The sequence below is a fragment of the Ischnura elegans genome, chromosome 4 (genome assembly GCF_921293095.1).
Source record: "Ischnura elegans chromosome 4, ioIscEleg1.1, whole genome shotgun sequence".
NCBI classification, from domain to species: Eukaryota; Metazoa; Arthropoda; class Insecta; order Odonata; family Coenagrionidae; genus Ischnura; species Ischnura elegans.
The window spans coordinates 3587525-3613050 of record NC_060249.1 but is presented as its reverse complement, the minus strand read 5'-3'; the positions used below and the strand labels follow the sequence as shown (position 1 = coordinate 3613050).

The following is a 25526-nucleotide window of genomic DNA, read 5'->3' as shown; positions in this document are numbered from 1 at the left end:
TTGGATGAGTGTACATCTATGCAAAAGGTGAAAAACAAAGATAATGGTTTTATGTTCAACTGCGGAAAACGACTGATGAATTAGCAATATTGTACAACAATACTCAATGTAACAATTTGATAGTTTCACGCAATAAATAAAACATGACATAATATATTGAGAAATATGATTTGAACTTACCAACGTTCAACGCCTCGCGATGGTCAATTGTTTCAAACTGCGGAGATTGAGGGTTGGTCGCTGAAATTATCTTGCACCCACCCAGGATTTACTTCACAGTTTTTCATAGCTTCCTATAAATATTCATCCAGCCCATTGACTTATGGATAATTCGCCATGGCTTAAGTCGCAATCTTTCGCCAAGAAACGAAGTTATGCGTACTGAAGCAATAAGCGGGGCGAAAAGAACGAGAATAATCGCGGAGAAATTTTTCACTACGAGTTGCCGAGGCGAAGCGAAGACCTGGGCGAAAGGAGAACCAAAGTCGTGTTTGGGCCCCTGGTTTTTCTTTGGAGTTAGAACAGCCCTCGCACTTTGGTCGCCTGATATTCACGCGAAAACTTTTATGAATATGTTTGACAATTTCAATTTAACTTAATAAAAAATGTTTTGTGTTTCACATGTTGCTTGTGAGCTGTGGATGTATGGTATTGTCAGAAGCCTAAGGATTCTCATTATCTCTGGAATTAGGGGAAAATTTGGTGAAATCTGTTTCTATGCGTCTGCTGTGAATTCCTGTGAGGAGTAGCTGCTTGTGGAGACGCCGTTGGATCGTGGGGGGGAGGGTGTTCGGCTATGTATTTATCGTTCGATTAATCGCGCAGACTTGATTGTAATTTGATCGCTGCTTCGATGGGTCGGAAGAGTGAACGTGGGGTGATTGATCGATGCGGCTCGCGCCGTTCAACTCTTCTCATTTTTCCTTTTCATTGACTTCCTCAACACCTCCCTCTCCCCCCCCCCCTCCCTCTCTCCGCGCCATCTGCCATTAAAAAAATGTACCACCACCTTCCAGTGCGTCGGGAGGAAACGTGGGTCATTTTTTTTCATTCCCTCCAAGGAATTCTTCCTTTGCTTCGGCTCCTGCTAATTGTAAATGAGGTTGCCGCGAGATAGCCACAGTCAATGCCGTGTGTTTCTTTTGAATTTCCGCAAAACAACTAAATTTACAACTAAATTTGCTAATTTCTAAAGTTGCTTTGTAAAAGTTGCCAGTGCGCGGGGTCCCATAGATGTGATTTTGATGAACATTGTAATCTACGTTATACTTCTCTATAAGTAATCGTTTCAGCCTTAATAGTGTATTTGACTGCTACCCCCATAGACTGAGTGTGTGAATGAATATCCCTGTTACTTAATTCGGGGTGAGCTCTACCCTCTCATATTCGAACCAACCTCCGGGTTCAATCACTGAGTAAGGGGGAGTGAGGTGTCCTCAGAGGCAGAGACCTCTAGATTGCCTCCTCATAATAGGTGACTGCTTATTGGTTGCATTCGTGAAATCACGTCACAACTTCAAATTCAAATGGGGGACGAGAGAAAGGACGTGCGTGCATTGCAAATAGAGTGAGTGAAGTTTACTACCAAGTGGATCGCTTCACGTGAATGATAATGGAAACAAGCATTTAATCCGTACAATAATTGCAAGGCAAAAATTAGCGTTTGAAATGATAATACTAAATCTGTCGGTTGATGATGGAATATAATTGGCTTCATTAATGTTCCTAGAATTTTGAATCCCTTTCAAAGGAATATCTTCTTCCAATGACCTTCCATTTCCTTCACGGATATTTGGCATTCTTCCCTTATCTTCCCTTAGCACACTGCACAACTGCTATGCGACCAGTTTCACCCCTAGCCATCATCTTCTAATCTCACATTCGGGTTCGCATCCCGACGAAGCCAATACTTTTTTCATGGCAAGTTTCCTCCTTGGTGTAAGTTCACAACCGTGTGCGCGGCTGCGTGCAAAGTCTTGCGTTTCATGCTGTGTCTCTTATATATACTTGCAAACCAGTTGGCAGAGCTGTTTGCTTGTGGACTAGAATTATAGGTGTAAGTAGTTTACGTCGGTGGTATTTCATGGTGTTAAATTCCCTTCCTATTTGAGAGCACTTTAAGAAAGACGTTTTCTGGATGACTTAGCTAAGAGTGCCCGCCATCGTATTCTTTATTAAAATCAGAATAATGTGAGAACGCCAATGCACCCCATTCTTCCCTCGCCTATGAAAAAGTGAGTTGAGGATTAATAGAACACTTGCAATTAGATGGATGCCACTTCTCTCGCTTTTTGATTTCCCACCGGGGAGCTATCCTTCTACTCTCCAATTCTATTTGCAATGGTGGTCTTGTCTTGGTCCGTAGCCTAGAGCGATGTAGCATGATCGGCTCATTTCCCTCTTCATAAAAGAAAACCTTTTTTGTGAGTATATATTCTTATTTTCTCTGGATATTTCACCATGATAGATTGTTGAGTTATGAAGGAGTAATACATCACGGATGAAATACCTGTCTAGTGTTACTTCCGTAGCGGAGTAATTCCCTCGTCCCCCAATTGGAGGCGTTGGCAGCTATCGGGCCTTCTTTTCTCATTCGCATGCAGAGCGGTGTCCGGTTGCCTTGGGGTCGGATTTTGATGGCTTCCAACCCCACCCCCCTCATCCCTCATCTAAGGGAGCACCACGAATTCTAATAACGTCTCCTCTCCACTCTGATGGTGATCACGATCAATAATTTTGTGCGCGCGTGAAGCACTAAGCCACGCATTTCAACCAATCCTTCAGCTCCACAGGATTCCTCGGAAAGTAAGTCATTTTATCCCGTTTTTATGACGTCACTTTCTTTCCTGTTTGTTTTAACTACCGGGTAAAATCCTGCAACTCAAAGTTAACCCTCAAACATTTTCAGTTCAGATCAGAACCGGATGGCAATGTGTTCTCACGCTATGCTTACGTATTCAGAGGCAGAATAAGCCACCATTTTCCTCAGTTTATAATTGTATTTTTCGCTCATCTATATCATTAGTTATATCCATTTAATTATTCGAGTGCAAGTACTTTTCGGCGCAACAGGTTGCCCAACCGACCACAGATTAGGAGTATCTAGAATCAATTCCTATGTCTTTACGTTTCCTTATATTTTTCTATGATTTTTACAAGTTGTCTTTGCGCGCCTTTCATCGTTTTAAGTCTTGCTTTTTCGCGCTCTGTTTACGATTTCTTTTTGGTAACATAAAAGCCTCATTTTTATAATATAAAATCGAGAAAATAATATTACAGTAAATTAAATATTTCATTAAAAACAACTTTTATATTTAAACTGAAAATAAGAAAATATTACTATAAATTAAAGCGATAATTTTAATTCCCGCGTTTTTAATCGACCTTAACGGAATAATATATACCACCCAACCTTCCCGAAAGGTCCCACGTTTGAAGTTTACAGGTATAAAACTACATGTTGAAAATCATAACTTTAGTGAGCCGTAATGTAAATATTTTAAATCAAATTCGCTTTCATTGTATATAAATTACAATAGTAGAATTACAATCTCAAATACGAGGTTCACCTTTTAAGTGTCGGGAATAGAAAGTTTCTTATCATCTTGCACTATTAACGGTGTTTATAAACAACTTTTTGAGTTGGTTAATGCCCATGCAAAGTTTCATTAAGATCGGCCCGATATTTTTAAAACGGTGGCTGTCAAAGCTCCCAAGTCGCTGTACGAGATGGAATTAAGTCATGAGCAGTACCGCACCATAATTTTCTATAATTTTCGATGGAGCCTCACCCAGCAAGAATACGTTACAGAATGGTCCCAAAGTCCCGACGCTTGAAAGGCTACCCTCTTATACGAGATGAATTTGTGTGACTCGTGAGTCAAATGTGAAGCGAATACGCTCCACATTGTCGGTTTTGAGTATGTAGTCTTATTACTGTTAAATTTAACTGTGGGACTTTGGGCCAAGAGAGGTTTCTTTATTTCGTTCTTATTAGGCCGATAAAAACTTGGGTATTCAGTTATTTTTTGCTATTGCAATATATCGCGTGAGTTTGCATTGTCATGATGGAGCAAAATGCGTCGATTTGGGTCATCTTTCCGAAGCTCGGCGATCACTTCCGGTTAGCAAATGATCGTGTACCATTGAGCATTACTTTTCTTTGATTTTCAAGAGCAATCGTCGCTACATGCCCTGATTTGGCCACGAACGAGGCGACCATTTTCTTGGAAACGCTGCGAAAGCGAACAACTTTTGTCGGTTTGGGTTCACTTTGGATTTCCCATACTGAAGATTGGCGTTTTGATTCAGGCTCGTAGCTATAGATCCATGATACATCACCACTTACGATGTTGTGAACGTGCTTTGATGCTCCGGAGTTGAATCGCTGTAGAGTATTTCCATACCATTAGACTCGAGCTGGTTTCTGTTCTTCTGTGGGTGGTGCGGTATCCAGCGGGACGAACAATTTTTTAACACCTGACTCTTCGTGTAAGATCTTTTAAACTGAGGTCCCAGAGATGTGGCTGTTAAAACTAATGCATCCCTCTCTGATGTGACCACGTTCTTGCCTCCTTTTGGCACCCCTTTACCTCCTGCGATTGACCCCAAACAAACTCTCTTGGTAACGGTAACCATGTATTCAGTCCTGATGATGCTGCATTGCTGTGAAACATATTGGCTAGAATAAATTATTATTCATTTATTGGGTGAAACTTGACACAGGTTAACTACTTTTCCGTAAGTACCTACTCACCTGATGAACGAATCTCACTTTTTTGTAGTATGTTTCAGGAAATGGAATATTTAAAAGTGTTAATGGAGTTCGGTACCTACGTAATTTTTTTGCCTCTCTTGATATAACAACTTACAATCGTTTCATGGTCAAATAAGTAGGAAGTGTCAAACAGTTGAGGAGCGATAATTGGAATGGAGGGCGCATTCCATTTCTCTGAGTTCGTGAGGTACGACGGGTGGCGCCCTGGTGGCGGTGAGTGAAATCTCTTTGTTGGCACAGCGGCAATTTGCAAAGACATTTCGTGAGGGACGAATTTGAAAAGTGACAAAACTACGGGATGAGGTGGAAGATCTTAAGGTGGAAGACGGAAATTTTGCGGAATATGAAGAATGTTCAACACCTGTGTTGGGGAAGGGGATTTAGTGGCGTTTATGAGTCATGGCCATATCTATAATTATCTAGAAACTCTTTGATGCTATTACTCTTCAATGGTCAAACGTTATTATGTAGAAGCCCTGGAGTAGCGCTATATCTTTATGAACGTATTGAACTGTCTGTATTAAAAAAAATTATATTGCTATCAACGCAAGTAATTCTCATCCATCCGTTGATATTCCTGCATCAAAATTTCGCCTTTCTCGTTGCTGCTATTATGTCCTCAATCACTTTTCTTAATTTCTGGCTGTTATTGAACTCCTTTATAACATTATGGTCTAAATTTCCCTGCACAAATTCCCTTTCGTATTTAAAATAGATGTCACCTAATAATTGACGTAATATAATTACGACTGCAGATGCATTGGACCAGCCACGTTCCATTTCAGCCCGCTATCGCCTCCCCCATCCGTCCCCACGACCATCTCGGGCTGGCCTCCACACACACTCGCTGGAGAGCATTGAGTTGGTGGTGGTGAAGTGTTGTGAAGGAACTCGCCCCCTCGAAGGCGTCGCCGCACCCGGTGAGGAGGCGCACTCGAACTGCGATGTCAAACATCAAACGCCCTTGGGATTGACTCTTTGAAAAATTAACTAGATTGGCCAGAAAAACCTTCATGTGCTGTTGTGGTTACCTCCACCTTGAGCACTATTTGGAAAGCGGTGATAAAAACAGTGTGAAAAATGCGGCGTAATTTAAGCTCTCACGCCAGGCAATCAGAGCTCACCCTCGAAGACGACGGCCAATCAGAAGTCACTTGAACACCAGTGTGATTGTATGTAGGCTGTATTTATCTACCGATTCGATCGATAGATTTTTCTTCCTCATAGGAAAATCTACTAGAATTGGTAGACAATTAATTGCGTATGCTTGGTTTCGCTAATTAGTAGGGCCTCCTTCGCTTCTACTGCGTTGGGGTGTTCTTCCCTCGTCCCCTCCCTTCCGCTCTTATCCTTTCCCAGAGGCGTCGACAGGCTCCCATCGCGGCGGCGCCTCTATCCTTTATCCTTCCTCTCCAGCCCCTCCCCGGGTGATCGGGCGGATCAAGCCTCGGGCTTGGGTCCCGGCCCCGGTGTGTTGTCTCCTTAAGAGGGTTCACCTAGAACCCTCATCATCTCTGTATGTAGGTTGGTTGTCTAACGATTTGATCGTTGGATTATTCTTCCTCATAGGATAATCCTCCAAAGTTGTTAGAATAGCGATGGCTGACGCCTGGTTTCGCATTTAGTAGGGCCCGCCCGCCTTTGTGACGGTGCGGCATTCCTCGTCCCATCCCTTCCTTCCCTAACCCCTCCCAGGAGGCGTCGTCGGGCTCCTATTGCGGCGGCGCGGCGCCTCCTTCCTTTCTCCTTCCTGTCCCCTGCCTTCTGCGGTGCAGAGGTGAAAAGCCTCGCGCTTACAGACACTGCCCCAGGAGTGTATCCTTGCGAGCCCGCCCTGGAGCCTCGTTCCATTTGTATGTAGGCTGGTCTCCTTCGGCGTCATCAGCCCTGGAGAAGATGGCCGAGCGGCACATCGAAACGTCTCATCACTCACTTGGTGGGAATCCCGAGAGTTTTCACGCAAACTGTTCGCTTCTTCTCTATGGTGGATTCCCACGGACAGTATTTCATCACTCAACTGTCCGCGGTTCCAGCACCTAGGTACCACCAGCGAGCGCCAAACTTCCCTTCAAAACTTAGGCAGGTGCTGAAACTGTGGTCGGTAGAGTGAGTAAATATTTCGTGTTGAAAGTCACGGCCATACTCTTAAATTTTTGTGGAGATAAAAGACGCAATGATAGGAAAATGATCAAGCGAGTAACTGATGAGGGATGCCTGCGAGATATGAGAATGATGGAGAGAGGAAGGAGAAGACGAGGAAAAAAAGCCAGGTGAACACGTAGAGGAGACAGCCTTGTGGGCCACATCTTGGGGCATGCTGTTAGCGGCTAGTCATTCGGGCCTAAGCATTTAAATCAGCTATGAACAAATCGCTCTGTCGGGAGGCCGTTGCTGGAGTTGAGGAAGTCATCAGATCAAATTAACTGATTAACGTCGAAGTTAATGTCGCTAAAAATTAGAGTATTCTTTTAAGTTAAATGTTACTTTTCCGAAAAAGTAATTTATCGAAATTATAAAAGGTTTCTTTTGCTTTTGAAGTTGTTTCCTCAATTCCTTTAAAAAGTAATCATATAGTCCCTTTCCATCATTATCAGCCATAGGTTCTCGGAGACCCCCTTTCCCAACTTCAACACTAGCAGGCAAGGATTAAGCAATGGCGAGCCTTCGTGAGCATGTCCGTGAATGGCGTGTATCTGTGAGGGGTGCGTTCCGAAACCTGGCGAGCCAATCCAATCAACCCCACTTTTGTTTAGATGGATTAGTATGGGCCTATGATTGCCTCCTAGCAAGAACTAGCCTCGTTTATTGAATCCTTAAACCCTGTTCACACGGTACATTAACCCGTACGGGTTAAAGTCGAAATGCATGAAGGCGTGACTGAAGACGAAAATGCCCCATCTGACCACCCAACGCGTTTGAATGCAAGAGCAGAATATAGAATCTGTTCTGATTAGGTTCATGCATTCGTACATGTTTCGTTCCAATCCACTGAAGTCAGTCATGCAAACAGACGTAAACTCGTACGTGTTAATGTATCGTGTAAACAGGCCTATATAGTTGTTTTTTTTTCCTTTGCCTAGTCGACAAGATTCGCGCCCAAATTCGAAAATATTCACCAATATTTAACGAATGATATTTACTGAAGTTAGTTTTTGAATCAGTTTGTGAAAAGTTGCTACGAATGAAAGTTAAGGATTGATTTTTTTAAATCGTTAAATGCAATTATGATAGCTGCTCACGTGAGCGGGCAAAATAGGGGCGGCTCGGATGAACTGAAGGGCCCGCGCCCATTCAGGGTTGTCAATGGTCAACCAGGAGAGCCAGAGGGTTTTAGATGAGTCAGGAAATAGAGGGAATTTCGTCCATGACGTCCGAGAGCCATGCAGAAGGGGAAAATCAAAAGAAGCGCCGCGCCGTCTTTGACATGGAAAGCTGCGGTGGATTTGCCCTTTTGAAATTTGAAGCTTTTAAGTACCGTTGTTATACTGTAAATAAGTGATAAATATGTAGCTGTTTTATCATGTGCGCACTGTGAAGAAAGACCTTTTAGAAATTTAACTTTTTTCTAGAAACTTGTTTTGTATCGGCTCTTAACATTAAAAAATATGATGTTATAATCGGAAAGATGGTGTAATAAAAGTCAATGGATATTAATATTTTAGTTTAGGAAAATATCAGGTAAAATTTAGGGAACTTGAATGTAAGAATCTTGATATGCCATTACAATCCTCGCCCCCAATTCCTCTCTTACTTCGCGATGTCTCCGCCAGATGGGTGTAGCAGCCTCTCCTCGACTTAAGAGTGGCTAATGGACCGCCTCTACAGATTTATCGCCTCCTTCTCCGCTGTTTCTCCTCCCTCCCGCATCATGGCGCCACTTCCTCATAATAATGCGAAGGTTTCCGTAAATAATGAGCCCGGAACAGTTGATAATCGCATTAGATCGAGGCGGCTACCTACTCTCCCTCTCTGTTTGCTACTCTCTATTTCATAGCAGTGGAGACGCACCAACTGCGAGCCTTAAGAGAAATCCAGATGTATCAACCCTGAAAAATGTTTTTGCAACTGTCGACTTTTTAGCAAGCTAGAGAAAAATGAGCGGTGAGAACTGTGCACCGAACGGAACGTAGTCCTCGTGTGAACGATTGAATTTCATAGGCAAAAGTGGAGCAAAAATTGAAACGTTTATAGGTCTATCAGATTCGCACCGTGATGGGAATTGGTGTCGTCAAATGGCATTCCAATAATTGGGATGATTATAGTTGACAAAAGTGTGGGGAGCATATTTTTAGAATTATGCGTATGAATTTTCTTGTCCTCATTTGGCATTTTAGCAGTTAGCATCTGCTGACTTATGGGCCACCGCGCGTTGGCAACTTTTTCAATGCAACTGTTTCGTTGCTAAAAACCCACGTGGTCTCTTCCTGCCGGCTGGAGTTTACTCACCCCCGGAATAGGTCCGGACGCAATTATTTAGTTGCGTGAAACTAAAAAGTCGCCCGTGCGCGAGGCCACTGTCAATACCGTGTGTTTCATTAGGACTTCCTCAAAGAAACTAAATTGTTGCTTTTATATAATGGAGATATTGTTTAAAATTATTTTTATAATGTAATATAAAAAATCATTTTGCGATAAAGCGTAGCTACTGCAACATATGAATTCATTTATAAATTGCATACCCATTATATTTCTTGTTTTTAACTTCATTAGTAGAGTATTAGATAAAAGCCTATGTATATGTTCTCATGGACAGTCATGTCTACAAGGAGACAGAATATGGATAAAAATGTGTAAGGCTGCATGGAAATTCGCTGCATGGAAATAATCGCACACAAAAAGTTGCTTATCACAGCTGAGTTCATGAAGGAATTTCTTAGGAAATTAATGACGTGGTCTTTCTCAATGATATTTTATGCCATAAATGGTGTACTAGTGTGACTTAGGCCGTTTTACTCCGGTCACATCATTGCGCAATCTTACGTATGTACGAAAGCAGAGTCAAAGTTGCTTCGATTAAAGCGGTGAATTGTTACAACGCACGAGAGCATGCACTGCTGCTTCCCAGGGGGGAAATAGCCCCTGCTCTAATTGCAGCCTCGGATTCTTGCAATTTCAAACAAACGTTTTCAATATGCCGTTGAATGCCGTTTCGTTCAGCTGGCTGTGGTCGTGCCACGGCCTCACGGGAGAAGGCAGTGCCTCCGTGTGTCTTCATACAGCGTTGGCAAGTGAGGTGTGGGGTTCTTGGGGTCGTCATCAGCGCAACAGAGAGGTCCAGGCCAAGTACTCGAAGGATGCACTCTTGAAGTAAGCTCTAGTTATGTGATTCGTGATTGGTCAGTGGATGAAAGGATGAATTGAATTAAAACAGGTAGACTAACATCAGCCAATCAGGGCGCTCGATTCGTAGATAGATCTATGTTTATGAATAGATGTATTTTCAGGTGTAGTTGCGTTTAAGTGTTGCTGAGACCACTTGATCACAGTGTCGCTCCAAGCAAGCACCTTTTTCTCCCTCCTGCAAATTGCGGCGTTCCCTACGACCCACTTCTATCGCCAGCGCCACGTATCCCTCGGCATTACGTTTCTCATTTGCTTGTTGTCGTAAACATCGTCTTCCCCGGGCTAATTGCGTTTCCGTTGTGCCGCGGCGAAGCGAAAGAGAGTGCCTTCTGGCTAGGTGGTGGCCAATCGCATCGCAATTGCTTTTGGGGCTTTTGCTCCGCCTCGCTGCCGTGTCATTGGGCGAACGAAAAGCAAGAGGCGGTGGAAGTGCTCACCGTTGCCATTTCGCAGCAGCCGCATATTACGCTAGAGGAAGGAAACGGACCTGGTTGGAGATTGGCGACCACTCATTCGCGTTGGTATTTCGACGCTTTGTTATCGTTACTCCGGGAGACTACATTAATTATTGCGCGATACCCCAATAGGGTTGTTCAAGCCTATCAAAACGGTCTAAAAAAACGAATGTATATCACTTCTGATGTAATTTCATTTTGATTGGGATGAATGACAGATGCGTTGAAAAAGTAATGATGGAATTATTAGCAATCAAAATTCGAACAATTTTAAACGCCGCCAAAAACGGTCGGCCATCTTGAAATAGAGGTGATGACGACACAAGCCTGTACGGCTGGCCTGTACCCTCGATCGCTCGATGCCAAGCTGAGTACTCTGCATGCCGACTGGACATTTGCCAAGGTTATTCCTTATTTTGAAATGGCCTATGTTGTGCATGAAGCTTCCGGATGGATCAAGGCGACATGAAATCCATTCTTCAAGTTAGGCAGGCAATGTATGTAGCGTTGACAGGAATTGAAAGTTTTGTATTGCTGCATTTGCTAGGAAACTACGTGCAGTGAACTTTCATTGTGCTTCTAGTGCAAGTGAACACAATTTGTGCCCTTAATGTACCCCTAAGTGAATGATTGCATATAGACGATGAAGTAAAGAGTGAAGTGAGTTGTGAATGTAACTGCTTCGACGAAATTATTTATTTCTTCCATGCTAGTTCAATCAACCCTATACATTTCGATCTAAGGTATCTAACTATTGCCTAGGGGATATTTTTCATATTTGAGCTAGTTGTGCTTTAGGGATACATCGAACGCATATTAATTTTCAATCGTTTGTTCGCGTTCCGTTTGATTTTATTACCTATTCATTTTGAGCATTCACGAGTGTTTACATTTCACGAATTTCGTTGCGCTGTTGTTTGCTTTTGTTTTGGTCATATTTTGGTTACGGCAAGAGTACGGGTAAGAGTAATAGTGAAATTCGAAGTTTTTTGATGTTACAATAACCGGTTTAGCTATTTGTTTCAGCCTATTCATTTCATTGTCCTCGAAATGTCAATGTGAAATAACGTAAACTGATTCTAAGTCGTTAGTGAGAAGTGAGGTGTGGAGAATCTTTCGAACTTCAAGGAGTGCAAATTCTTTTAGCGTGTGCATAGTGATTGGAAAACCGATTATCATGTTTTATTAGTGTTTTATATTTATTGTGAGTCAAGTTTTTCATTGAATCAGTTGATTCGGAATATATTCGAATAATTCGTATCAAAAAGACAACTCGTGAAATGTGTACGTTGTAGTGCTATTTATGATATGATGAGCAATAAATATGTACAAGTAAGGGTAATTTTGCTTATTATTACTCTTATGAAAGGATAAATTTGGATTTTCTTTAAACATTGATCTGGCGGCAGACGCTGGAGATCTTGAAAAAAAGTGGAATAACCCTGCAGTAGGGCATCTACAGGCTTGTGACGTCACACATCAATTCAAGATGGAAGTAGGGCTTTTTGGCGTAACGTAAAATTTGTCACTGTTTAAAGCCTTCTCTAAACATGTACAATGAAGAAAATAGCATAATATTATTGTCATTGCTCCTTCTGAAGCACGATCTTTCGATTTCTTAAATAAAAAAAATATGGTGAACAACCCTATTTAGACGGTTATAACGTGGTAGGACTTTGCGTATAATTTTATCAAAATGGTCCATTTGTAAAGAAAAAGGTCACATATTTCAAGTGATGCAAATGTACAACCCCTAACTTTGTCAGGTATTGAGATATTCGTCTAGTGAGATGAGCGGTAGATGGCAAGGGCATGTACTACAGAGCGATGTAATGAATTTAATCAGTCTGTTCTTCAACACAAATTTCCTTGAAAAACTGATGTCATGCAGAGGATATGCCTTAGTTACAGTTCTAAAGTAAACGTTTGAATCACCATATTCCTTTTTAAATTATTGCAAAAAACTCAAATGTAAAGGAGGCGACCGGAAATCATAAGTTTTTCGTTTAACGGTATCGCATTGCGTGGAATCCACTAGATTGTAAACGAAAAGGATGAGTGGATACTCCAAATATGATTATTCATATCTAAATGCGTTAAATCGTTTTAAATACAGTTGGCACGGCTATGTTTCTGGGTTGTCCTCCGTGTCGATTCGTCTACGAGACGGCAGTTTCGCGGGCGTTATGAAATATAATGATTACGCTCTGGATTAGTCAAGGAAAAAATCAAGAGATCAAGTTTTCAATCGGAAAGGGAAATTATTTCTTCCTTATATATATATTCCATTCATTTTTTAAATTGCCAATACTTATCTGGCAAATGAATTAGCTGTCGAAGAAAGAGCTACGAGTACATTTATTTACATTTTGCGCTGCAAAGTGCGCAGCCTCAAGTCATTTGCCATTGCTTAGGTTTTCATACTGCGCAGACTTTGCACCAGCACGTGCAGTGATACTCTTCGCTATTTAAATTTAATGTTGACGACTTTATTTTAAAGTTCATTCACTAATATCATAAAGTATATTCATTAATAAGTCGTCTGTTAACCAAATTCACCCTTGATAACTTCAATTTGGTTTATGGATGGAGAGAAATTTGCCAGATTTCTGAAGTAGTCGAATTGTGACTGGTAATTAAAATACGTGCTAAATATACGTTAAGTTCCTTCCCTAATCTATGTCAATGGTATATGTTACCCGCAGTCTAGTCCGTGGTTCTAACATCAGTCAGTAAAACTTGCTGTTGCTGAAAAACACTTAATTATTCAATTCCGTGTGATTTAATGCCCTCCAATGAAAGGTCTTTCTGTTCGACATGGTTACGTAACACAGAAGACTTAGTACGAGAGACATGTTTAAAAAATTAAATTCATTTGTGGGCTTTCTTTATAAATAGCTATCATGTATTAAAGGTGCATTGAAAAATGTCCGCTTCTGCTTCGAGCGGACTAAATCACACCCACCTAGGTGGCTATGGCTAAATGCGGCAGGGGGAGGCCAAAGCAGTCAGACCATAAGAAGCATAAGAAGAATTAATGTTGGAGCGCATTTTAATATGTTTTCAACAATGTATGCAGCGCTGCTATGAATTCAGAGCTATCACTTTGTTATCAATACTTACTTATAATCGACTATTTTCGGTAAATTGCGTCGAAAAGTTATGAATTTGATGGATCTCACAATCACGAATTTTGGCTAACGGTTCTAACTGTGGCCAAGGCCCATATCGTCAGTCGCTCCTTCAGATCTCGTCTTTACTTAGGATTCCGTCGGCGGCCTCCTTCGCGAAGGACGCGATTACGTTCGAGAGACGATCCTCAGTGAAGCTCTTCTTTATCTTCCGACTTAAGCTGGTCTTTTGGATCATTTTCGTCGCTCATGGAATGTCCGGTTCTGAGATCCGTTCATCCAGTCGAACAACGACAAAGCCTAACTCACCTAGCGTCACATGGGTCACAAAATATGCCGAAATGGAGCGAATGGGTAACGCGGAAAGAGTTTTTCTGTTTAATTTGGTAATCAAACATAGGGATATTCAAGAAAATAAGAAAACGGACGCAGTGACAGTTTGCATTGGAATCAGAAATTAAATTCACCGAAAATTCATAGATAATTCATACTTCAAATATACAACAAACCGAAGCGTGGGAAAAAAGCAACAAGTTTCCTCAGTTAGATGATTAGTAAATATCAACTATAGTCTTTAGTAGTCGAAACGTACACTTAAACAATCCAGCATTAACGTAAGCCAACATGATGATTAAATAATTCCTGGGATATAGGTCATATATTGCAGAAAGTTGTTTGATAACGTGTTGTTTTATTTTAAAGCCTTCATCAGGGCTATGAATGAAAAAATGGGAGAACAATAATGTACAATATTGATACATAAATGAAGGTTACAAAAAAGCTTTTATACAACAATATAATTTTAAAAAAATGAGAAAGGAATACGCAAGGATTTTGACATTAAAAAATATATAATATAAAAAATATTTTTTTAATGTCAAAATTCTTGTGCATTCCTTTCTCATTTTTTTATTGTAATACCGTAAAACAACTGTTTTGTAACCTTCATGTATGTATCAATATTGTATATTATTGTCGTCTCATTTTTTCATTCATAGCCCTGATGAAGGCTTTTAAATAAACCCGAAACGTTGGCGAAAAAACTTAATCGTACCCGGTAAAAAGGTTTGGTTAAAACTATCGAATTCTGATGAAATTTATCAAATTTTTCGGTCGTCATATGGCTCATTGAAAAATTTAGTAACAATTACCAAACCAGTTTGATAAATTATATCAGAACAATTACCAAACCAGTTTGATAAATTATATCAAACTGGTTTGGTAATTGATACCGAAATGGCCACAGCAGTTCGATAAAAACTATCAAAAGCAAAAGATAATAAAACCGACGTAGCGTGCACATGTGAAAGATTTTCAATCCAGAAAACACTCTTCTGATTTAAAATCATAAAATTAATAGTTTAACGTTAGTTTATGCTAAAGAAATACAAAAAAAAGCTTGAAAAAAACCCACCTGCAAGCTGCATCGAACGTGGGCCCTCCGCTTGGTAGTGACGGGCACTCACCACTGGGCTAAATCGGTTGCCATGATAATTCTCCCCACAAACAGAATTATATTTTACTAATGTAAATAATCAACCTTTGCGTTGTAATGTGAATAAGATGTGATTAAACTTTCCCTTTGTAAGCTTAAGAGGAATACTTGATGCACACAATTGCATTACGTAGTTACTCCTTATCCATATCTAGTGCAGATGAAGAAAACTTTATTTGTAGGCTTTTTACATCGATGTAGAGATGATTTTAACGTGCTGGGTGATATCCTTAGCATGGATTGAGTCTAGTATGACGACTTTTATCACGTCATTCAACATGATCGCGAATGATTATACCTCAGGAATACCTCTTATTGAGGTTTTTATGTGTCGAAATACACAAACATCTCCTAATAGCTTTAATATCCATGATAATACGCTGTTGAATCATTGTCTTTGATGCACTGGCTTACGGATTACATTGCAATGTAAAGCAGAAATAAACCGAAAAATGAACGTAAACAAAATTAAAACGTTATCGCCATCACATATAATAAAAACAAAATCATTTCTACCTCCACTTCACAACCATTTCAAGTGATGAAATGGTTGTGAAGTGGATGTGAAGGCTGGGCCAGACCAACCTACGCTGACGAGGAGTCCTTCGCCAGCAAAGTGCGCTGAAGAAGACCTTCGGACGTCTCTCGAACTGAAATCTATCCTTCAGGAGCCGAGGAAGATGAAGGATGGCTAAAGAAGCGACTGACGATACCGGCCTATCTTCGTGGAATTCGGATCGCTGTGTCAGTCAGCGACGCGTGTGGAGACGTCTGTCAACGCATTCAAATGCGTTTTAAATGAAATCACATGTAGAAGTCGACTGAAGGATTCAGCCACGAAATATTCGTTTCCTGCTCATCGGGAGCAGAGTCCATCGGGAGCAGAGTCCATCGGGAGCGCGGAGGGAGGAAATGAAAGCCACGACGCATGTGCGGTTGGGGCAGCGAATGAAGTGCCCCGTTGCTATGCAGTTTTCAGTGGTGGGGATGATGATGACGGCATCCTTTGTTGGTGATCGAGGCTTAAAATCCCGAATGGATCCTTCAGAGGGTCTAGGTCGACTCGGCGCGGCCACCTCGGCGCGGCCACCTCGGCGCGGCCACCTCGGCGCGGCCACCTCGGCGCGGCCACCTCGGCGCGGCCACCTCGGCGCGGGCCACCTCAGCGCGAGGCCATGTCGGCGCGCGCCACCTTGCCGCAAAAGTGGACGCGCAGGTGTTTGTTTTACTTTTTAGCGAAATACAATGTTACTCGTCGTATTTAGGTTTGGCTCATTACACATGATAAACACATTTTTCCAAATAATTTTATTTTGTATGAATTGGCAATTGATGAGCACATTTCTTGAACCTGAATTATAAAATAAATAGTGATATGTGAGGAGGAATTTTTAAAGTATGCGATCATGCGTAGAAGATCGTGCATTCAAATTCAGGTATCTTCTTTTTTACGGAGTAGATTTAGAAAATCAATATTGATGAAGCCTTTTTTGTGGCGCTGAACCTTTTTTTCCATGCCATTAGTTGTATTCTGTAATTCAAGGATTGAAGCAGTTCAGGCATATATTCCTGATGAATTAATTTGAAATCTTGATTAATTCAGATCCTTGGCGATTGCTTCCGGAAAAAATATGTTGAAAATTCTTTCTCCCGTTGCTATTTCATTGACAAGTTAGTTATTTCCCTCGTTAAAAACCATTTGAATACATTCATTCGCGCCCACATTTGCTGCAAGGTGGCTCCAGGTCGCAGAGATGGCCTCACGTTGAGATGGCCGAGGCAATTCCGTCCTTGGGACAACCCCAAACCCTCCCGCCCTAAATGCACAGACTTGCCTGCAGTGGCTGAGGGTGTCATGAACTATTGTTATTTTAAGAACCACCTTTTTTAGAATTTTCTTTTTGCAATGTACGGTTTAGTTTAAATTTGATTTGCATCAATTGATATTTCCCCGTGTCACAAGCACTTTGAATATTCGCAGAAAAAGAGTGAGAATACGGTAGCAGTGGACTCCATTCCGTTTTGGCATTGCTGGGTTCTAATTGAGAACATTCTCGTAATAACTCCCAAACAACTGAGGTTTTGGGAATTTGATTCCATTTGCCAGGTTCCTTACTTGTCGCTTAAGTTTTCAGGATGGAATAAATTGCATTAAAAATGGTGGATACTATTGCGTTAATGGTTTACTGAACCGATGACTTTGCCATTACTTATAACGATAAGGGCACTGCAAATAGACGAACCACTTCTCTCCGGTTATCATTGTGTGATTGCTGTAATGTGGTAGCTGACTCTGGCTAAGTTTTCATGAAATGATCAATTGGAGAGGATGAACAAGTGTAAGGGGAAATGAAGATGATTGGATTTGGAGAAGTCTTGGATAATTGAGGGAATTTCAAATCGGGACTCGTATTACAACCTTATTTTTATTATCAGTATTTTTTGCTTTAACACTGATGTAATTTAGTTAAATTAGCCGTCGGACCCAGGAAGACGGGGAACACGAGATCCACGACGTTATTTCTTATCGTCTCTGTAAATTCATATGAAAACCCGGGTGGGATGGTTGCTGGAATATACCAAGGTGAACCCTTTCGATAGAGACGAATAAATGAATTCATAAAATATGCTGTCAGTAAACTATCCAAGTGTTATCAAAAGGGAATATTGGAAAATATATCCTAAAACACGAAGACTGAGGTGAAAGAAAAAGGAAAAAGTGTAGATTATACGAAAAACCAAACACTTTCGAGGCTGGGAATGAAGACTTGAAAACAATTATCAACATCCACATGATTGAGATGAAAACCTATTGTTAGAGGAAGTAAATTGAAGGAATGGGGTCATAAGACTTAGCGATTACCTCATTAGCGATTAAGTACCCAGAGATGAGTATGTACTTGGTATAACGCCGTGTGTCAACGAGGTGTAGAAGCTGGCTGTGGAAGGAGAGGGAACTAGGGGGTTAAGAAAATTGAAATAGAAATCCTTTTTATGCTGCCTGCCAACCGACCGAATGATTCCAATACCTTAATTATACTACGAGGTTCGTCCCTAAGTCCTTAGAATCTCCGAGAAATTGCTCTCCCATTATCAATAATTAATGTGAACCAGAAAGCAGCACTCGTGACTGCTCAGATAATATATAAAGTTTCATCTGTATCCATCCCATAGTTTCATTGTTGTTACCAATTGTAGTGAACAACTTTCAATTATTTGTAAAAATGGATAAAATGGAGTTGTGTGCGGTGATCAAACACTTGTTTTTGAAAGGGTCAACACTGAAAGATATCAAATATGAATTGCATAAAGGTCGTGGCACATCTGATTTTGTGTTTTCAACTAGTTACGAATGGGTTAGTGAATTTCAACTAGGTCTTGCATCCATAAAAATAAACATCGTTCCGGATGCCCTGTGGGAGTGTCTACCCCTGAAATGATTGACAAAATAACTGTATGGTTTTAAGTGAAGGATTAATCAAAGGGCGCGGTATGGTTTTGGCACAGACTATTTTGGGTGTTTTCCCTCGCAATGATGGGGATTTTCCGCGTCGATACAAAACTTTGGATGAAATATGGATTCATCAATACACTTCAGAGACAAAATAATTGGTAAAACAATGGAATTTTGAAGATGAACGGGCTCCAAACCAGGTGAAGATGTTGAAATGGTCCGGTCAAGTCATGGCAACGATATTTTGGAATGTTTGCGGAATAATCCTCATCGATTACTAAGAAAGGGGATAAACTATAACAAGAGAGTATTATGCATCGTTATTGGACAGGTTGATGGTAGAAATCAAGAAAAGCGTCATTATTTGAAACAGAAAATGTTCTTCCTTCGACAAGACAATGCTCGGTTGCTCACCTGTTCAGTAGCAATAGCCAAAATCACGGAATGTAAAGCTTTAGTTAAAACAGAATTCTCTGTATTCATCAGATTTGGCCTCCAGTGACTTTGTTTCGTTTCAGCACTTGTATAAATGGCTTGAGAACAAATGTTTACGTCGAAGGAGGAGTTGACCCAAACTAATGCCCATTTTGAGGATATCCCGAAATTCTATATTTTGGATGGCTTGAAATACTTGGAAAAATGCATTGGGCTAAAAGGAGATTATAATGAGAAATATAAAAAATTGACCCAATATAATTTGTTTTTATATCGTTTTCCAAAGACTTATTGAACGCCCCCCGTAATACACTTATGTCTGTTGCGATCAACTTTTACCTCGTCGGATTTCGTAAGAGGACTGCATTGAACACTAATCATTATTATTGCTGCTTTTATGATTCCTTAATCTTACTATTACAATATTTTTTCAGCTCAACCATATGGATGTTGCTAATTGTTTACGATTCTTCAAGCTTTAAATTCTACAAACTGACATTACTTATGACATATTTCTTTCCTTTTTCTTTCAACTCAGTCTTTGTGTTTTGGAATATATGTATTTTCAAATATTACCTTCTGATAACACTAGGATGGTTTCCTTACTGCATATTTTAAAAATTCGTTTATTCGTCTTTTTCCAACTTACTTTTTCTTATCTATTACTTAGCTCCGAGGAGATGAATTTCTCTTTGCAGTGAAGAATGTCTCTTAAAATCATTTCCCCGCCGATAGAATTTCGTTGGTTTAATTTCCAAGTAGAGCAGTACACTGGGTAGCGCTATTTTAGAAATATCTCCGAATTTACATGTAATTTTAGCTTTACAAATGTGACGGTATTAATAGATGTATCGATATGAATGTACCCGTGCATTTTAATTATCGTTGTTCTTTTGTTGTCGTTGCAGGTGTCGCCGGCGTCGGTGGCGGACGGATCTGCCGGCCACCAGCGTCATCATCACCTTCCACAACGAGGCGAGGTCAACGCTGCTGAGGACCATCGTCAGGTAACGAACGCTCTCTCCCTGTGAGTGTGCTCGCGCCAATAGCTGAAGCATGCCAATGAAAATAATTCCACCTCCAGTAGACTCTGTTTTCGTCCGATAAAAATCTGTACCAACTTCTCAGGCAAAGTGAATGCAAACTGTTTCTTCATTCAGGACAAGGTGACTTGATACGATGCATAGAGGATTGTGTCCCGCCCTGTTCTTCGGGTGTCATACTATCGGCAGAGCGGCGGTGCGTCCAGAGCGATTCATTTGTTCCCTGTATTTTCAATATAGTATTTTCACTCGCGAGGAATAGTAATGAAAAGTTATTAAATTGGTAGATAATAACTTCACGAGAACAAGTTTTGGTTGAAAGCATGATTACAGCTTCTCTCTCTGTGTGATTCGAATGACTCAGCCTTCAGCGACGCAGCGGGTGACTTTGGTAAATCCATCCAAATCTCTATATTGGAGTCCTCTATATTGCACTCTCAACACTACTCCGTCACCGTGTCGTGTCGCACATTCGCTTCAGCAGTTGGGAATGATGGCGTCCGTCATTGTTATGCTTAACGCCCCCTAGAGTCTTACGGCGAAATTTATGGACGGATGTCTTGTTTTATTTACGGTTTATTTAACGTATGAAGTTCTTTGAGCATTCAATAAGGGTTTAGATGTTTCCTGGAGCCTATATAAGAACCAGACTAAAGTTGTCTGAAGCGTGAAACCTATGGGAACGCTGGGAAGGCATTTACTGAGTTATCGGAAATGTATAGTGCTAACAAATTGTCTATTTCCCTAAATTTGCAATTGGAAAATCGAAAATGAACGAACTCCACTCCTCTCGGCGTCTTTGCTTCAACACAGTCCAGCATGATGTGATATGCGAAACAATGGTGTGCGACGACGACTCCTATTCTTAGTTATTGTAAGGATTATGTGGAGGACTCTGATGCGCTGCACATACAGCGGCCGACTGGAGAGCCCTCCATTGTATCTGCGATTGAAGTGCGAGACAAATGGCACGCCGTATGAATTCGCGTGACTCGATGGGCTGCTTCGTCCTTATCCTCTTCCCGTTGCTGTCGGTCGCCTTCTCTTGAGTCATTTGGAATTCCATTTCGCGAGTCGTAAATGGCGTCTCTTCTCTCATTTCCCACAATTCCCTCGTGCAATTCGAACGACGCGATGCCTCTTGCTGAGCGACACTCTTTCTTCATTAAGTACGTCTTCCATTATTCTTTGCTTCAATTGCCCCTGACCGTAGACATTTGTGGAGAAGGTGTTTTCTCGTTAAAGTGAAGCCTGTTTATGGAAGCGGTCGCCATAGTAACCTACTGTGCCTGTTGTGTGTCCGACAAGGCTCCCGCCCGCACTCATGTGAATCTAGCTTCTGCGTGCATGTTCTAAAAATTATCAATTTTGCTGTAATCCTAGGCTGCAGGAACATTCAGAATGCACGCTACAATCATACATTTTAATAATCTCCTTAAAGGATCATAATAACCTTCTTCAAGCAGTTGTAAATGCTTTTATTTTTCTGTTACACATAAGACCATCTTTCTTTGCGCATGTGTTTAAAAGTGATGGCCGTACTATTAGTTGTGAAATTATTGAGTTAATGAGAACACACTTATCGTAAGGGACTGCATATTTATGATTCACAATATGGTGGACTTGTGCTTCAGCGGTCAATCGTGGCCGGCGTGGCTAGCAAACGGCCTCTTCAGATATTAGATCCACTTCCATCGACAGCCTTCTCTAATTCACAAGCCCATGCATTAAATGATGCATGCACTCGCACAGTGCACCTTCTAATGATCGTTAACGGTACATGCGGAATTCCCATACCAAGTATGTAAATCTATAAACTCTACCTTTTCTTATGCGCTTTTAAGGCAATATTCAGCCTGTTACTTGCATTAATTGCTCCGTGTCGTCTTTCAGAAAACTGATAGTGTTTATAGATAGATTCTAAATGAATGTTTTGCGATCATTATTTTCTCCCATTTTTTCCATTGGAGGAATATCAGCGTAACCTTACATTCAAACATTAGGTCATATATATGTCAAAGAATGACGTTTGAAAGCTTTGGAAAGAAAAAAGGACATGTCTTGTTTGATCAGTGACCGCCTGCTCTCGACAAACGGCTCTCGTAACGGGCTCACAACAATAGGAACGGTTCATTTCCACCTTGTAGTTGTTGTTGTCTCAAGTAATGAATGACTCATTGAGCGATTCATTTGAAGAACCAATAGCCCTCCGAATGTGTTAATTTTTATTTCAAAATAAACTCGGATGGGAATTCCTGTCAAACAGTAGACTGAAAAATAGACCAAACCTATGAAATAAATTCAGGAGCAGTGTATTTTCTGACAAAGTTTGCCATATATTACGAACGCCAACATACTATGGTAGATCAGATCATATAAATAAAATACGAGAGATAGACTGTAAAACAGATAGATTCAGATTATCTTTTTTCCCGCGATCAGTGATATACTATAACGGCAGCGTTACAACTTACAAATAGGATAGTTTACATGCAGTTTAGCCTACTAGCTTGTATAAGGCGAAAGGGAAATGCCCCGTCTAACCATGTTCCCAATGGGAGTGATGAGTACGATTTTGTTGACGTGAAACCTACGTTAATACGTAACAGTCCTTGCATTTTTTCTGTGTAACTTATCTAAATTGACATAATTTGGAAATTGTAAGTTTTACATGTTGTAATTAATTGAGTATATTATTTAAAAAAAAACAGTCACAACAAAAGAATTCCATCCAAGTTGACCGTCTGGTGCGACTTTAAAAATCAAGATATATGCATGTGTAAAGTAATAAATCAAATAATAATATTAGTGACAAAAACACGACCCGTCCGTGGGCGTCGCCAGCGGCGAGTTAGGGGAACTAGAACGACTCATCCGCTCTGAGAGAGGAAAGGGGGGGGGGCTAAGAAAGCACGGGAGGGTAGGGGCCGTGGTGGGGATGGAGAGTGTTCTCTTGGTGTTTGGGAACTCTGCCTTCCTTTCACTGGAGAGAATACGTACGAGAGTAAAGGAGGAACGTGAAAGATTATGAAATTTGGTGAAGTCCTTTTTTCTGGGTAGAAACGTTCGGGCTAATTGAGTTGTGCAGTTTTTTCAGTTTCCAGTCTGTCTCGTCTCGTTTGGGTCAACTACTTATAACACAGGCCTGCATTTTTACGGTTCTACAATGTTTTTCAAGTTTTGTTGTTGGAACACCATATATTTTTGTGCGCTGAATCCGAAAACTGTCTTATTTTTAATAGATTGATTCAGAACTTTTTTTAAATTGGCCATCTGTCAATTTCCAAGCTGTACATAGTATATGGAAGAAAATCGAAGATACAAAAAGAACAATTATTCGTGTACTAACGTGTAAAATACGAGGGTGGTTTGAAAAGTTCTCGGAATGGAATAGAAAAAATGTTCTTACACTAGTGAAACTTATTTAATTTTTCAATATTGTCTCCTTGTAGATTACTACATTTGGTGCAACGATATTCTAGTGCTTTGATCCCATCTAGAAGATGAGATTTCCCTAGGCCTGCAAAATAGTTGTCAACTCCGGCTCCGGCTATCAGTTCTTCATTTGAAGAAAATCATTTTATCCACCAGGTCCACCATCAAATAATTTCAGTTCTGGGAAGAGATGGAAGTCTGACGGAGGCACATCAGGTGAATAAAGCGGAAGTGGCAACAATAAATACCATAGTTCGTGTTATTTTGCCATGGTGACAGCACATATGTGCAGCCGCGCATTGTATTGATGAAAGATGACTTCCTTCCTTGCTAAACCTGGCCTTATTTCGCGTATAATTTGTTGCATATAGTCCAAGAGGTTAGCATAGTATCCTCTTGTCATTTTTTGCAGTCGAAAGAATTGTCTTTACTTTCTTTGGTGGTGCATAAACATCATGTTTCTACAGCTTTGGCTGTGTTTTTGTCTCTGGTGAATAGTAATGGACCCAAGTTTCATCTTTGGTCACAAACTGGTTCAATAAAACTCTTTCGTTTTCCCTAAAACGGGTCAAACATTGTTCCTATATGTCCATTCTCATGCATTTTTGACCCAGCGTCAAGATTCGCGGCACTCATCTTGCAGATAATTTTTTCATTCCTAATTTTGCCATTAAAATATAATATATCCTTTTATATGACATCTGGCAAGCAAGAGCAGTATCAATCACTTTCAATAGGCGATCCTCCATTGCCATTTTGTGCACTTTAGCAATGATTTCTAGAGTAGTGACATTTCTTGGCCGTTCTTTGCGCGGACCATCATCTAAGCTCCTTCGACCAAATTCAAATTCTTTTTTCCTCTTGGCAACAGTTGACTATGAAGGAGAGTCCCCTAGTGTATTCAGGAAATCGGCATGGATGTCCTTTCCTTTCATACCTATTTTTACTAAGTACTTAATTACTGCACGAATCTCGATTTTTTTCCATTATCGCAAATCACTATGCGGGAACAACAAAAAAGCAACGCCACCGACACAGTTCTTTTCCACGAGCATTGACGTGGCATGTGTATACAACGAACAGTCCTATGGGTATCAAGTGAAAAGTTCGTTGCGCTAGCGCTGACAGCTCGTGGTGATTCCGAGAACTTTTCAAACCACCCTCGTACATCGCAGTGTACGCATGCCTACTTTTTCTAATTATTGCATGCAATTCATATTATTTTCATCATTGGATATATCGGTGAAAATTATATTAATACAATTATGCTCGTATATTAATACTCTTCTGCTAATTCAAGTGCAATTTTGCCGTTGTAGTGAAATCTTCTCATCGCTTTATGGGTGCGGTCTAGTAAACGAACTCGTTATCCGTTGATGGATTGATAAATAAAAGTGACGGGACCAAAATTAACAAAGTTAAATTATGTCGGAAATGCATAATATTAGGACTCATTATTTTTTATATTTTGTGCGCATTCCTATTCTTGAAATCATACGGAGGTAAAACACTAATTGCGGAAAGTTATTGGTTGTCATCGAAGAACAGGGTACATTTGTGACTCATGCTATCAGCGTGTTTAAAAAATTGGGGATCAGGGAGTCAGGTCGCGTGAACAGAGGGGACACTTTGCAAGGAGGAGAAGGAGGAAGCTATTCGAAAGAAACCACTTCCCTTTATTCTCAGGTAAATTGAAACTTTTACTCGACTGGAGAGATATTTTTTCCGGCTATAGAGCTCCAGGCTCTATCCATTCTTACTCCCATTCCACTTCCATTTTTAATTTTTCCAAATAGAATTGAAAAGCAATGAATTTGATAGGTGATATCGTAAATATCGGCTAACGTAATAAAGTCTGTGAAATTCGGCCTTCAGCGGCGACTTTTGTAAAACTCATTGAAATGAGCGGTGGGTGCATTTGCTTAGTGGCCGACTGCAGAACCCTCTGTCGGGAAACT

At 40.7% G+C, this 25526-nt stretch overlaps 1 protein-coding gene across 1 annotated transcript in view; it reads left to right on the top strand.

Moving 5' to 3' along the window:
• The window catches only part of LOC124157070 (polypeptide N-acetylgalactosaminyltransferase 2), a 180144-nt gene that overhangs the window by 103855 nt on the left and 50763 nt on the right, over window positions 1-25526 (top strand). Inside the window, exon 2 of the mRNA XM_046531542.1 lies at window positions 19999-20097. Coding sequence (XP_046387498.1) covers window positions 19999-20097 — 99 coding nt within the window. The remainder of the gene's footprint in view (window positions 1-19998; window positions 20098-25526) is intronic.